General features: G+C 43.5%; 1 protein-coding gene across 2 annotated transcripts in view; it reads left to right on the top strand.

Annotated features, from left to right (window-relative positions):
- Positions 1-1,345: 1,345 nt before the first annotated feature.
- ndrg3a (ndrg family member 3a) overlaps positions 1,346-16,634 on the top strand; it is a 34,168-nt gene continuing 18,879 nt past the window's right edge. For both annotated transcript variants that reach the window (XM_075460338.1, XM_075460337.1), the window contains exons 1-2: positions 1,346-1,516; positions 16,440-16,526. In XM_075460338.1, the coding sequence (XP_075316453.1) occupies positions 16,470-16,526 (57 nt within the window). In that variant the 5' untranslated portion in view covers positions 1,346-1,516; positions 16,440-16,469. The remainder of the gene's footprint in view (positions 1,517-16,439; positions 16,527-16,634) is intronic.

Raw genomic sequence — 16,634 nt, 5'->3', positions numbered from 1 at the left:
CTGATTTGTGTCCTGGAGCAATCTGACTGACATATTGGGCAACGTTTGCTGGTTGGAGGTAGGGTTCCTACTGAGTTAAGGCAGAATGATGGAAAACCATCCTGTGCGTTCAACTGCAGATCCAAACAGGCGCAACAGTGCACCAAACGGCACCGGTTGCACCGAGAAGCTCCAGTTACCAGGGAACACGAGAACTGTCTTAAAATATGTTTTTTGTTTGTTTTTTAAGTGACGTGGATCGCATGTGAATTTTGAAGCATTTATTCTTATTGCGTAGCCGATTTTTTTTTTTTTTTTTTTTTTTTTTTTTTTTTAGGTTATGCAATCGGACTGAGAATGAAAATATCTAGGTTGTAATCGATCAATCTCTAAAAATTTGAGCCAGCAGCAAGTGGTGACAGAGCAGGTTATGTATTGCCTGCGTGGAACATGAACAGTTTGAAAGCGAGGGATATAAGCTCTTAAAGTAAAAACGAAAATAAAAATAAAAAATTTATTTTTTTTTCCTTTAAAAAAATGCAATTTTCTGACGATGTCCTCATCAAAAGTTTACTCGTGGGCATGCAAAGTCCGCATCTTCCTCCACTCAAAAGCTGAAACTACTACTACTCCGGCTCGTGGAAGTAATTCAGTTGAGAAGCGTACATTTATTTTAGAAACAATATTTATCCGAGTGCAGTTTAGTTACTTTCGTGTCGTGTACAGTCAGTCAATAGTTTAGACCAGAGGTCTTCAACAGGGGGTCCGCGGAGGTACTGCAGGGGGGGTCGCGAAATCTTTGGTTGATTAGACGATTTTTAATATTTCTTTTTTTTTTCTCACAAATTGTGTGCAAACGTGTGCCATCCACAGATGGTTTGAGGATTCATTGTCCCATCTACATGCATGTTTAAAGTTAAAATCTGTGGATTATTTGAATAGCTCAGTGTTGTATGCAAGATGTTTGTTTATAACTGGCAGTGGCACGGCCACCCTGTACCTTGCGCATGTTTAAAATAAAAACATGAATATATTAACCTGTGTATTATTTGAATAGCTTAGTATTGAATGTAAAATAACAGAGTAGCTATGTTTATACACGGCACTAGGTCCCGTTAAATATAAAACACAATTGTATGCCATATAAATAGTAGGGGGGTCCCTGCTCCAACTCTCCATCAGTTTGGGGGTCCCTGGCCTGAAAAACGTTGAAGACCCCTGGTTTAGACATTCGATATCCATTTTCTTTGAGTTTTTTTTAATTTTTTATTATTATTTCTGAGCCGCGTGAGAGCTCCTGTCTTCTTCTCCTATCTGTGGGTTGTACCGCCTCCTCCCATTGGCTCCTCCAACGGTGCCTCCGCCGCAGCGTGTAGTTCCGCCCAGAGTCACACAGATACACAGGCTTACGTAGAGGAAGCGGCTGGCTGGAGCTGTGCATTATACACTCAAATACTAACATATAACGATTGGTATTTATCAATTTTCCCAGGAAGGAATTGGCTGAAACTCACCGCACACTTATTTCACCGACGAGGTAAGTCTTCCGCCCGCATTTACGCCCTGTAGCATCTCCTATTTACCACTTACAGATGTGCCCGATGCCACAGGAGATTACGGTATCTCCGCTCGCTGGATTTCCCAACCTGCTCGTGTTGCTATCCGTGTGTCCTGTATTTTCTAAAGTGAATGCTCTGTATCAGTTTTCAGCAACGAGGAAGCATCAGAGTCCCAACGGAGAGCCACATGTGAAACACCAGGAGAGCCAAAAGGCTGGAAGAGCCAAGCGATTCAGTTAGAAAAACTGCGGTTCAGTTGAATTGAGTTCATTGCTGCTCCGCTCGACAGAGATGCGACATAACGCAGCTGTGTTCCCGCACGAGCTTATTTTCCTCATTTTTGTCAGAGAAGTAGATGCTGGTACGTCTACGCTTTCCGTTATATTTCGTCACATGTAGATTGAGGAGCAAGTTCTGGCAGAATATCATAAAACGAGGCCTGTCACGATGCGTTACATAGTAGGTAACCGACGTCAAACAACTCTTATAAGAGTAGCTAACAACTTGTCACGTTTCATGCCCTGTTAAAAACATACATGCTATCACTTTAGGGGGAGGGAAAGCGTCTCTTCTTCTCTTTCTTCTCTCCCTCCGAAAAACAAGTGTTCAGATCGACAAACTTGTTGTATGGGCTACAGTAATGCTATTTGTACTTGTTATTTACATATCATTGGACTATAGTATGCTATTCTGGAAGTCTTTCATTTAGTTTTGATTGGGACGGGATTAAAAATTAAAAAAAAAAAAAAAAAGTCAAAGCTGTGAGTTGATTGTAGGGCAGTTAATCTCTCCTTGTGTTCATATTTCCCAGTTTCCTAAGCCTGGTTTCCTGTCCTGTTTGGATTTCTGCTTGGGATATTCATCGGTATAGAGCAGATCAGTGACACTTGTAGGTGTGCCACACCTTGCACATGGTGGACGACAATGTCAGCAGGGAGCATGCGAAGGTCACACAGGTGCTCACTTTGAGAGACGGAGAGAGTCTGGTTTAAAAAAACTACCACTTCCACCTTTAAGCTTGTTTCAAACCACGCTGTGTCGGTGCGCTTTCGCGGTAAAACAATCAGAAGCAATGAGGGAATTAATATCATTTTATCTCATAATATCACAGGGATTAGATAAGACTTCAGTACTAGAAGGTCGTTGTGACCTCTGTGTGGAGTTCTTCATATTTGAAACACGTGTTTGATTCAGGTATCAAATTTAACCTGGTATCAAAATTTAAATGTCAGTTGGAATTTCCCGTTGGTGCCCCTTGATTCCGGTGCTCTATCTCCCACAATGCCTTCAGCGGCGCCACGTGGTCAGCAAGGCTTGAATGGAGTTTACACAACAAGCAGCCCCCAGAATTTTGTTGTCACTGACAACAAAGCTGCTGAAGACCGTTGCTCCAACTTGAAAGGCCAGTAGATAAGATAAGAGCGAAAGATGCTTTCTATAAGCTGATCTGCGAATGAGGCTTTCGGGAGAAATGGCAGAGGGTTTGCTGCTATGTCGTAGAAGGCTGCTGGTTGATTATTACAGTGAAAACCTACTGCTTTACCAATGGGAGTGTCAAAGGTTATTTATTAAGCCAGGCTTTGTCCTTAAGGTGATGGGAATATATGCAACATGTTTCCAGCTGGTCTGTTGAGAACTAAACCCACTGAAATGTCGCTGATTTGCAATGGGTTTGTGCTCCTTATGGACAACGTCCACAATGAATACACAACATGAGTAAAACAAACTCTCAAAGCAGCAGAATGCAACAGTTCTCCACTTCACTCTGCATTAAGGCTGTAAGTGAATGATGTGAAATAATTTCAGTTTGTCTGCATTAAGCAGTGACACTATTAGGGTGCTTTTCATCTTGGATTACAATGCGCACGCATTGAGTTACAGGGATTACAGAGCAAATACAAAGTGAGAGACGCTCTCGTGCAGAAGAGGATTTCTTGCAGCAGCGGTGGGGATGAATGTCAGGGACTAACGATCACTGGAGGGATGGAGACAGTAATTAAGCCACTGTGCTGACAGTCAGTCTCCCTCGTTTTCACGTGCACCTCAGCATTACTGTCCATTGGTGAGTCAGCTCAACAGGGCAGAAAATAACCGGTGCCAGACATGGATGTTCACCACAACCCCCCCTCACAGAATATAACCCGAAAACACCCATAAGACATACCCTGGGCCAGTCTGAAACCCCCCCAAGGAGAAGCCTGAGTGGCGCCACTTTCACAGCGTATTGCTGCTGAAAAACATTGATTTTCAGAGATGTTGTTGTTGGGAATTCCAATTGTTTTTTTGTTTTGTTTAAAGGTCTGACTTCCCAATTTCAGTTTTCTCTTTTAGGAACTAAAAATCCCAAATTCCATCTGAAAAAGAATTCCAACATGTCCCCTGAACGTGTGTTGTAAACCTGACGGCTGCTGTGGAACAAGCTTTCAGCACGTTGTAAGGTGACAGAAAAGAGATTTTAAAATGATTGTTTCACACCATCCAGAAAGTATCCCCATGTTCAGTATTTATGTTTATGCATTTGGCAGATGCTTTTATCCAAAGCGACTTACAGGTGGGCAGGTAGGGTAAGGGGGTCTTTCCTAAGGACCCCTACTGGAGGTTGTACCTTTCATGCAGGGGATTTGAACCCAGGTCACCTACATGAAAGGTGGCAATCTTACCACTACACTATCCAGTATTTTGTACATGCACTGAGGTCATGTATCAAATTTCTCAACTATTCATACTTGTATTGGGAAAATATCCCAGATGCCATTGGGCGAGAGGGGGGGGCGGGGGGGGTGGTGGTACACACCCTGGACAGGTTGCCAGTGCATTACAGAGCCACACAGACACAAACAACCATGCAAAGTCACTCTCATTTATATGGTAAATTTAGAATGACCATTTAACCTGACATGCATGTTTTTGGACGGTAGGAGGAAGCTGAAGTATCCACGCTTACACGGGGAGAACTTGCAAACTCCACACAGAAAGGCCCCGGCCGGGATCGGGACCAGGCTGTGAGGCGACGGTGCTAACCGCCACACCACCTTACAGACCCTTTATTTATTTATTTGTTAATCATCTATTCTTTTCCTAATCAATTATCGTACTGCATGAATTCATATTCCCATTTAGGATAAGCTGCTAACATTAGCATTGGCAGTTAGCTGTCATTTAAACTCTGATATTAGTCCAACTTAGCCAGTGCTATACAATCATAACCACAGTTCATAGCCATGAGCATAATGTAAACATTGTATTGTGTGCCTTTATGTCCGCCTGACCCCTTTTTCTTTCTATCTGTTGCTCTGCGCTGCTGCTTTTCTTTGTAACCAGACAGCATCTGTAATTTAAGCTTCACCAAACTGGGAGTTACAGCACAAAAGAGCTGATACATCTGATCTAGATGTGTTCCAGGAGAACTTCTAGAATATCTGTTGACCAAAGCTGAACAATCATTTCAGACGGACCCAAATTTCTCTGTGTTTTTGTAGTGATGTAATGGATGATAAGTTTCCCCATGACAAAGGAAAGAATCATTTCTTGCTCAGGCTTTCCTCCCAGAGGCAGCAAGGGTGTCCACACCGTTTCAAGCGTTCTTTAGCTGCTGCGTCTCGCACTCCTGCTGGCGGATGGGGGTCTCTCTGTCTCCATGTCCTCTATCAGCATCATCAGTAACAGCTGCAGGTGGGGATGAGGAGAGGAGGCGCACAGGTGCTAAGCTTGTTGAGCCAAAATTTTGGATGCAAGCCAAGCCGGACCTCCGCATCCTCTAATAAGTCTGTCGTTCTTTTTACGATCGCATATTTCACACGCCTGCGCCTACATTTTCCCCACAAATTCCATCACGTCAGCTATTTTCAATTTGCATTCAGTTTTTCTGAAAGTGTGCGTCTGTGTAAAAAAGAGAGATGAGAGGAATGAAAGAAAAGAGGAAGATATGCCAAATCCCTCTTTGTCATTGCTCCAAACAGGCTGGCCCACTCTGAACAGTCTGACTTTATAAAGTCAGCAGCTTCAGTCGCAGTTACACTGTGTCACTGTGACATTAGGCTTCGTTCCGCATGTGTGACCTCATCTTCAACTTTATGGTCTCGGCTAAACCCAAGACCGTTAAACGCTTCAGTGGTTGTTATTGGCCCGTTTCCTAAAGGTGTATTTCAGTATCAGAGTCGGGATTTTTACACGTGTGTGAGCACAGCTGATGCGTATCGACAAGTGAAAGATTTTCTTCACCTGTGTTCTCGTCTTTTTGCTGCACTAAAAGTTGAAAGCTACAGTTGTTGGTGAGGAGCAAAGAGTGACTTTATGTAAATTATATCAAAAAGGTCGTTCGAGGCACCACCAGCTGAGCTGCGCATGGTTACGAGGGAGGGGCTCCCCCCGAGTGGTTGCCAAGGACACCGCCGACCTCCACGGCGAAGGTGCCGGGAGGAGCCACTTCTGTGTTTCTCTGGGAGATCAGTAATCAGTCATTGTGACAGCTGAACTGGCCACATGGATAACTGTATTAGCGGAGTCTGTGTTCCTGTGAGGCAACAGTCCTCTTAGCACAGATTCATACGCTGAAACGTGCTGAGACATGTTCTGATTCGAAGCCCTCCACGTTTTTACAGACAGACGTCTTTTACTGTCCCTGTGTACAAGGGGCTCGTATACGCCTGTGCTCTGGTGATGTTTTATTAAAGCAGTATATCATCTTTCCACCCAGCTTGTTGAACTGATTCTATGTCTGTGAGCGTGCTACACAGATGGCCCCGCTGCTGCCGCCACAGCTGCCCTTGCCTGACCGCGGTCTGCGGATCCTGCTGTGCCTCCAGCAGAACACCGCTGCTCTGACTCTGCCTTTTCACATCCACCACCTGAGACCCAGGACAAACACACACACACATACACACAATCACTCAGACACTTTGTCTTCTACCATTCTCTCTGCACAACTGAGCATGACAGAGGGAATCCCGACAGACCCACAGCTAGCTTAGCGTAGCAGAGGAGGGACAGGTACTCTGTTAGCAGGGCTGGCAGGAGCGGCCATTCAGTCTGATTTATGGCCAGGGGGGAGGAGGAGCTCAGCCAGGAGATGCACGTTCAGTTGGAATCTAACCATGTTCTGACCTATCACAGCAGCTTTATCAAGACTTGTATATTTGAGCACCTTCTGAGTAGTGATGGTGTTTAAAACATCATTGTGGAACGCCCTCTTCTCTGTGAGACCTCCCGCATTCCAACGTGTATTTATTTATTTATTGACGACGTGTATGACAAAGCTATCTGAAGTGCTATCTGTAATGCCATTTTCCCCATTAAATCTCATCATCATTGCATCATTTTCTTTATCGGGCATCGGCGGGGTCAGTACGTTGCAGAGGCTTGTGCAGTCAAAGGAAAAATAACACTGCTGATGTGTGTGATCGAGACGAGCACTGTAAAAAAAAAAAAAAAAAGAAAAGAAGCAAATTAAACTGTAACACAGAGCCAGTAGTTACATTTGTAGGGAAGGTGGTGTGACCTAAATTATGATAATGATGTTTGTTATCACAAAAGAATAGTTAGGACTGCTGAGCCTCTGCACAGATCAGCTATAGTGATGTGAAGAAGAAAACGCCCCCTCTTTCAGCAAAGTGCTCCAGTCCTGTGGCTGCAAAACAAGCCCGAATCATCACCCCTCCACCACTGTGCTTGACAGTAGTCAGTGGGGTTACATGGCACTGAAAGGATCAGATAATTGGCTAATTTACAATAAGATTGAGTTATTAAGTGCATGTAGACACCTTAATCCGACAAGAAATTGAATCGAATCAAGTTACTCACGATCCGATTAAGACCCCCAGATAACTCGGTTGAATGTCAAATTAAACCTGCTTGTAGACGATGAAGCACGTGGATCGAGATTTTTTCCCGGGGTCGGGAACCGGAAGACGGGAGAGACGATATTACTGTTGTAGTCGCCGTCAGAAAGAAACAAACAACGCGATGGAGAATGCGCCGTTGTGCATGGCGTTTGTGCAATAAACAGCTCATCACAAACAAAATGTAGAGGGACGTACCTTCATCTTGCTCTTCATTCGCCATTTTCTCGAATACCTGAGTTTGTTGTTGAAGGGGTTAACCGGAAGTGGCTCTATTAGCGATAGTTGAAATGGGTACAGCGCCACCTATCGTATCGGAGTATGACATGCTTTGTGCCTCTGATCCGATTCATTCACCGCCATATATCCAACGATAATTAGCCTTGCTCAACTCATTCTTATTGTAATTTAGCCAATTATCTGATCCTTTCACTGGCATGTAACCGCGCTGAGTGAAAGGATCAGATTATTGGCTAAATTACAATAAGATTGAGTTATTAAGTGCATGTAGACACCTAAATCTGACAAGAAATAGGATCGGATTATTCACGATCGGATTAAGACCCCGAGATAACTCAGTTGAAAGTCAAATTAAACGTGTTTGCAGACGGGTGAAGCACGTGGTGAGTTAGACTTTGCGTTCTGCGCATGCTCGAGATTTTCTTCCTGCGATATTACTGTTGTAGTCACAGTTGGAAAGAAACAAACAATGCACCGTTGTGCATGGCGTTTGTGTAATAAGCAGTTCATCACAAACGAAATGTAGAGGGACGTAGCTTCATCTTGCTCTTCATGACATGCTTTGTGCCTCTGATTCAATTCATTCAGCGCCATATATCCAAGGATAATTACCCTTGCTCAACTCATTCTTATTGTAATTTAGCCAATTACCCGATCCTTTCAGTCAGTGGGGTTACATGGCACTGAAAGGATCAGATAATTGGCAAAATTTTCCAGAGGTATTTTAGTTTGTTCAAACGCCACTCTGCAAACCTCACCTGCCGTGCCATGTTCTCTTTAGAGAGAACAGTCTTTCTCTTGAAAGTACTTCCAAGAAGTCATATTAGTTCAGTGTGTTTCTATGACCATTAACATTTATTGTGCAGATTGAGGCCTGCGGAGCCTGAGTTGTAGCGCTTGGGGGTTTATTTTTACACTTTTTCTGAGCATCGCAGTCTGACCTTGGTGTGAACGTACTGGGATGTCCACTTCTCAGAAGATTGAAAACTTCCCAGGTTGATGGGAAGCAACAATTGCTCTTCTAAGATCAGTGCTGAGGTCTTTCCTCCTTGGCGTTGTGCTAGCACACACACCAGAATGCTCCAGACCAGCAAAATGCCAAAAGCTCTGCTTTGATAGGTTGCTCACACTTGCTAATGATCACTTAAGAAGTCTATGGGATTAGCAGCAGCTGGCTTCTACTGACCCTCTCCTGCATTTTGGCTTAGTTTTTTGGTAAATCGATAATGTTATAGTATGTAGTGTGTTGTTGGGGTTGCATTTGCCTCATTTTTTATTTTTTTTTGGATATCCTCGTGTGGAACCTGAGAAGAGAGTGTACTTTGCTTTTCAAATGACTGTGTATGATTAAACTCAAGATCACTTTGGGTGTGGCGATGTGTCATCATATTAACAGTCTCTTTTATTCAGACCAAATCAGTCACAACTTGCAGATGTTTTTTTGATCTTCATTTGAGTTTTCATTTGCAGCCTTTGGTTACCGCTGTGGAAGCTCTTGTGAAAATATACCGACCAGTAAGACTCACATAAAATTGATATGCGGTTCAGTGCAGGGATTTCTTCTTTATTAATGCATGAAGATTACCAAAATAGATTCCTTGGTAACGTTTTTTTTAGGCTGTATGGCTGAATCCACTGAGGAGGGAGGGTCAGGGGAGGGCTGACTCACATCCCAGCTTCCTGTCATCAAATCACTTCCCTCCCTGTTACAGGAGCGATGGATAAATCGAGTTCCCAGTTTGGTAATCTTAAACATCCCTCCACCAGTGGGGGGAAGAAAAAAAGATGCCATTGGAAATTGTGGCAAATCATTTTACAAACTGTAGCTCTCTAATTGAGGAGCCTCACGGCTGACCCAGGACTTTTATCTGCCTGTGCGCGTCTTCTGGTAAGAGGTAAAACATGCTGAGGATGCCAGCAGATGTACAGTTATAAATGACTACAGCCAGATGCTGCTGTTCAATCTCATAAGACCATGAGCAGGTAAAATGGCCCCTCTGGGAATAATGCAATTCTTTAAAAGCTCTCAGAGTAATGAGAGGGATCTTGTACTTAGTGGTTCTAGAGGACAAGAAGTATGTTTGAATAAGTTTCTGCATGCGTATACATGTGTTTTTTTCAATTGTCTAGGGGCCTGTTTACATGGATGTCTATCAGAGGTTGTCCCCCAAATAGAGGTCATGTTTTGAGTGAGTTAGAGCACGGCCTCCTTTTTGGCAGGCAGATCAGTGCAATGGCTGCTATGTCCTAGTTACTGTCATTTGCTGATGACCAAGCTTTTCCTCTCTCACACACACACACACACACACAGAAACACACAGAAACCTCCAATTGAGGGATGACCATTGTGGAATTTCCTCTCTCTTAAGAGGCATGTGTACGGTTCATTAAACGGGCTTGTGCAGTGCCTGACTGGGAAGGGTGTGAAGTGGATTATTTCCTGTAGATGCCCTCTAAATGGCTCATTAGCAGAAATAAGCAGAGGCTGAAAAAGTATTCTGATCTAAATACCTTGAATGCAGTTCATGCGATGTAGCATGTCGGGAACAATACACTCAACAAGTTTGACGTTGGGTCAGATGAACTGTTTTCAAATACTCCTGTGCCCAAATTCAGCTTGGTGTGTGGGTCCTAAACCTGCACAGAAGCTCCTGCAGCATCGATCCCGTGTGTGTACTGTCCCATGTTCTGTCCAAGTACAACCTCTGCAACATTTTTATCACTTGCACATTGAGTTACGGCTGCCCAGAGGCTCAGGATATTAAATGTTGCAAAGACTGCATCAGACTGCCTTCAAATTCAGTTTTATAACGAGGAGCGAGCCAATTATAGTAATGCAGTGTTTAGCATTTATTAGATCATTTTAATGCTGAAAGGATCAGTCATGGAGGTTTGTGTTTGAGGTGGTAAATTTGTCCTCTTGGGTACACAGAGATGATCACATGTCGTATCAGTCTGTTTACATCCTCTGATGCCGCTGTTCCTATCCTTTGTTCGGAGTTCTATGTTTCGAAACCAGAGCTGGGTGTTGTTCTACATTTAGATTTTGGGATGCTCGACAGAAATAATTCTGTATGCCTTCCTAGGAAGACGTAAGAGAGAGACGTCTCATCATCCTTGTTGTAGTCCCAAAAGAAGAAAAAGAAACATTCTGTCGGAATGTATCAGGAGAATCTTATAAGCTGTGAGGAGGATGATGATGAGGAGAGAGCAAGCTGTCGTTTTATTCAGCAGACATGTAGCATGAGGAACTGTGTGTGCGTGGCAGTTACCATGCTCATTCATCTGTGCGTATCTGCTGACAGTATCATGCTGGGATGCTCGGTGGTTAACTTTTCCGTGATGAAAACGAAAGAGCACATTGTGGATCAGATTTGCTCCCCGGGCTTATCTCTTCCCTCCCTCTTGATTTTTAGTTGAACAGAATGAAATTCAGCTATGACCGTTACTGACCTGACAAGTGGAGGAGGTGGGGGCTGAAGTCCCCACACAAATGGATTTTTCCTTTTTCTAATTCTCCTACCAAATGACCCAGGTTGGAGCAATAATCTTGAACTGAGCCTTGTCACAGTCCATTAGTTTGACTCCGGTGCATTTTGCCACCTTTGCAGACTGAGAACTGTAAACACTACACTGGCCTGGTTACGAAAAGTTGGAGGATAAAGAAATTTCTAGGAACATGATCCTGGAAAAGTCTCCCAGTCAAAGGCTGCCGTGACCATATAGAAACCATTATTTTTTTGCTCCTGTTTTTAGCTCTGGCAGCAAAGCTCTCCTGCACATAAAGAGGAGCAGGCTGTCTGAAAGGCTGGCAGGCCAGCATCTCTGGAATTTATGCTGTCCTGATTTCTATTGTGATGAGACGCTTTGTTAGATGCTGACCGAGGACCAAGTTTCCAGTTGAGGATAGGCATGCAGTCATGTGAAAAAGAGAGCGTGCCCTATTTCAGCCCTATTTTCAGATTTGACGTATTGGAACATAAAAAGATGAACCACAACACGACAAAGCATGTCAGCACAAACCTCTCACTGTCAAGCACAGTGGTGGAGCACTGGTGATTCGGGCTTGTTTTGCAGCCACGGGACCACCGAGGATCACTGAGTCGACCATGAACTGTATACCAAAGTACTCTAGTGTCAAATGTGACGCCATCTGTCTGACTCGGCTGTGATTAGGTCATGTAAAAGACTGTTTGTCCCCCTGCCCTCCGGTAGGCGCCTTCGAAGCCTCCGGAGCAGAACCAGCAGAATGAAGAACAGCTTCTTCCCCAGAGCTGTCTGCCTTTTGAACTCTGCTCCCCAATCTCTGCTCCCAAATTTCTCAATATAGATGTATATATTACCACTGCACTTTAATCTGTATATTTATTTGTATTTCATTGCATCTGTAATTACTAATCTGTAAAAATGCACTATATTATTGCCTTCACTTGCACATCACTTAATTTATTTATTGCTGCTATTTGCACTTCTGGTGAGATGCCAAAAACTACTTTTTGTTATGCTATACTTGTATATGTGTAATGACAATAAAGTTGAATCTCATCTCATCTCATCAAAAGGACAATGATCTCAAGCATGGCAGCAAATCTACAGCAAAATGGCTGGAGAAAAAAAAAAGGAATCAAAGTGCTGCAATGGCCCAGTTAAAAGTCCAGGCCTCAACCTGATTGAAATGCTGTGGCGAGACTATGAGAGAGCTGTGCATAAACAAATCCCTGTAAATTTCAATGAACTGAGGGAACCTGTAAGAGACAGTCAGGATTTCACCACAATGCAAGAGACTGATAACATCCTACAAAGAATTATGAGTTAAAGTTATTGCTGCTAAACGTGGTTGTACAAGCTACTGAGTCGTGGGATATTTTTCAAACACGGTTTCTGAATTTAGTTTTCAGGAAGAAATAATTGACACGGTGTGATATGCCCCGTGTTATTCTTCATCTGAGGTTGTATTTGCCTCATTTTAAGATCTGGTAAGGACCAGTTGACTTCTTTATTACGTCCTGAGCTGTAAAACCTGAGAGGTGGGTGCGATCCAATAGATCCAATAGAAGTAACTCTCATCATTACTTCTATTGGTCAGACATTTCCTCTTGCTACACCCTCTACAATGGACTAAAAGATTTCGTTTTTTTTTCCAAACATTCTATTTTAGTGGGTGCAATGGGGTCGTGAGGAGGTTTTCAGACAATATGATAAAAAATGTTCCAGAAAACATCACAGACCCCACCTTTAAAGTGTCATCCAAACGTCTAATAAGGCAAAACGAGTCACTTTGACATTAAATACAGGGCTTTGATCAATTCTGGGTGTTTTTACTTTTCAACGTGGTTTGATAGTTAATCTTTGGTCATTATGGTGGAAGCTCAGGAAGAGGAGGAGCCATCAGTACCCCATGCAGACACTGATCAGCGCAGTTAAGTTTCTTTGGTCTCAGAGCCGGTAAAGTGCCAAGTCGTCACTCGGAAAAACACGTTTAGTGCGTTTTGCACCATGAATATCCAATAATTTGTTTTTGCAGGTTGAAAAAGTTTGCCGCATAAACTTCAAAAGAGACTAAATATGTATGTAAATTACGCAGTTTGTTTTATTTTCGACTGCTTTAGAGCAAGAACCCCCCCCCCACAAAAAAAAACATACTTAAGGGGAGTTAAAGTGTTCCATAAAGTGGATAAATGAAAACTAAACCGTAAGATGTGATCATCTAGGTGAGAGTCAAAGTGCGATCATGATGGCGGTGACGAAGACATCTGGCAGATTTGAAGTCGTGGTTGCCATGGTGACAAACAGAAAAGACGAGACTAATTGAAGGAAATGGGTGGGGTCAGCCTCACATCTTGGCTCTGACTCGTTCATCATGCAGCCCACTTAGGCCTCCTGACGGCCCAAGGTGAGGTGGAAGGATGAATACACAAAGAGGAGCATGAAGACGAGGAAAGGAAGGAGGAAAAGATGTGCTCATCAGTCACTCAGGGCCATCTGCTGACATGGCAGATACACGACTGCCTTTTTGTTGGCAGAGGATGGATAGATCTTAAGGTGTTTTGGCACATGCCTCCTCGCCCATCGTCTAAATGTGAACGTTTTCGGACACCTGTGTCTCGACTGTTAGGAAAAGAATCATCCCTGCTCTGCTAACATCTACAGATGTAATTTGTACACTTGAGGGCTTGCTCTCAGGGGAGATAGAGAGGGATTCTGAATAAGTTATCCATGTATTGAACTGACAGATTTCAGCATGTCTTTGCAGTTTTCCCTGTGAATGTCACTGAGTTAAAAACTGCCCAGCGTCTCAGAGGCATCGCTGACATTGGCAGTAATGAAAACTGACCTTTACGGCGCTGAAAGAGCCCCACAAGGTTTTTCCTCTTGACACAGTTTTCCATACACAGCAGCCCCCTTGTCCCTCGCTGCGTGCCATTATATTTACAGCTGAGATGAGGTTCCCCTTACAGCAACACATCCTGCAGGGAGATGGACTTGGAGGAGCAGATGGAGGAAAGCTGTGTGGTAAACCCTTCTCACGCACCTTAATAGTGCAAGAGCTGAGTAACATTGAGTCTGCTGTAGGGAGACGCTCCCACCTTTGAGGTTACAGGATCTTCTTGTATTTCATTCTCTCTTGCAATCCTTTCCCCATCCTGTTCTACACTGATGGCATGATGTGAATGTGGGACAAACCCTACAAGCTGCTCAGCTTGGAGATTGAATTTCTCAGCCCTCATTGGGGACTATACTTGCTGCATTTTTTCCGATACAGTTACACAAAGCTTTGCTTGTCATATCAAGCCTCAAGGTGTGTCACACCAATTGCCTGAGACGAATGGAATTGATAAAGTCGAGCTGAAAACGCGCCTCCGCAGCAGCAGATGACCTATTCCGCTCGTTTTCTTGCTTCACATCTGTCCCGTGGGTCTATCCCAGCTTAGAATAAACACCAGCAACCAGTTTTGTCTCTATGGCAACAGCTGTGCATGCTGACCAGAAAAACACACATGTGGTGAGTAGAAGATGGTGTCTATGGCGGTGTTTTAGATGTTTTTTTAAATATGATCTGGTCATTTGACGCTGTGGGATTAGCTGAAGGGAAAATGTTGATATTTCAGGTTTCCTTCTCACCTAAGGATGAGGTGAGAAGTGGGTTGGGGATGGCGGGTGCACTCTGTCCCTCTATCGGTTTAAGCTCACCCTGACATCTATCTTCCATTAACCCCTCAATTACCATTTACCATTAACCCCCGCTGGCCAGCAACGATTAGAGGGGTCTTTGCCTCTATCCAAATTTCTGTGGCAACCTGAGGAAGTGATGCATTGATCCATCCAATATGCTCAATCTGCTCAAGCATGTAGAGTGTTTGTTTTTCTTTTTTTCCGCCTTCAGTTGTCTAAATATTGTTCAGTTCCACCCTTGAGCCGGATTTGTCAGCAGGGATTTTACGGGTCATGTTTTTGCTGACTGCATACTACACTGGATCGTTCCCCCCCCCCCCCCCCTTTTTTTTTTCTTGGTTTTATGTAATTTGAGGTCTGTGCTCAGTTTTTCTTTTTTTTTTTTTCCATCCTCTTCCCTGGTTGTTTTCCATCAAGGAGCAATCTGCTGCCAGAGCATGATGACCCCTGACCCGATTCATGCGTCAACGGGCAGATGTCTTTTCAGAACCTTGTCATTCAATATTAGGATAAAACTTCTGGTAACGGTGGCGTGACGTCATCATCTCTGGTGTCCCCCGCTGGAAGTTGGCTCATCACTAGCCAACCTTGAAGGTTATCTGATATCAGCAGCTCAAGGTCTTTCCGGGGGGTTGGCTCTAACTCAGGAAGTGATTGTCTGCATTCCTACAGTTGATTAGTTTTGCCCATATTTCTTTATTGTTTCTGTTAGAACGGCCATCCTCCTACGCCAAGCCTGTTTGCCGAGCAGCTCAGGCTGATTTGTCTTTGTCTTCCAGTTTTAACTATCGCTCTAGAAGAGACAAAGGCTCCATCTGCTTTTATTTGCAACATAAGCCACACTCTTTAGCACAGCCAGGTAATACAACACTGCTTCCTGTTCTCACCTTGTACAAACAGGCCAAGCAGAAGAGGTATCATTCAGGCAACATGGGGGAGGGGGACATTTTTGTGTTTCTGTTCCTGTTCAGTAGTGATGTGCAGGGACAAACGGCAGGCTTCAAGGGGAAAACAAATGAGGTGGGCTTTGGAGCTTGTTGTCAAATCTGTGCTGATCTACCTTTGTGTGTGCGTATGTGTACCTGTGTGGACTTGAAAGCTCGCCATTTTCTCAAAAAACTGAAAGGACTCTGTTAGCATCCCTGATCCTTGGCACATAACCCTGCAGAGGCATCACAGCTGTGCCAAGACAAACAATCCAGTTATAGATAAACATAAAAATCAATAATGAAAACAATGTTAAGTCCCTGCAAATGTCTGCAAAGAAACCCTTTTAAATGTATTAATCCCCATTAGTTCTAATGATTTCTCTCAATCATTTTGAAAAGAACATTAGAAAATTGCTTGATTTTTACTGTCATGGCATCTACAATTCACCTTATGATGGGAATGTTTTTTTTTTTTGTTGTTCATTTTATGCCATTTAAATAATAAAAGCCCAAAAGATGATGAGTCATAAGTTTAGTAACACAAGTATGCCTTAAGATCAAGAAAAAGGGTCTTTGATTTGCATTGAACACTGAGACTTGAGCAAAGTTTTACATCAAATAATTGCAATCGGGTGATAATTTGAGCTGACTAGGTCTAAACAGTGCTGTTGGAGGATGCAGCACTATTACTGGACAGTTCAATGTTTTCCTTTTTGTTACAGAACATAGGTTTGTAGTGACCAGACAGGAAGATGGATGAGCTGCAGGATGTACAGCTGACTGAGATCAAGCCGCTGCTGACCAATAAGGTGAGTTGTGGTGAGGGCATGACCGTTTTAAGCCGCTAGGGCCACAGGCCACACATCTGTGCACTGAGAGCATTTCTGTATAATCACACGGACACAAACTGACCAGAT

Source organism: Odontesthes bonariensis, chromosome 3, assembly GCF_027942865.1.
Source record: "Odontesthes bonariensis isolate fOdoBon6 chromosome 3, fOdoBon6.hap1, whole genome shotgun sequence".
Lineage (NCBI taxonomy): Eukaryota > Metazoa > Chordata > Actinopteri > Atheriniformes > Atherinopsidae > Odontesthes > Odontesthes bonariensis.
The sequence above is the reverse complement of the archived record's forward strand: the minus strand, read 5'-3'. Positions and strand labels throughout refer to the sequence as shown.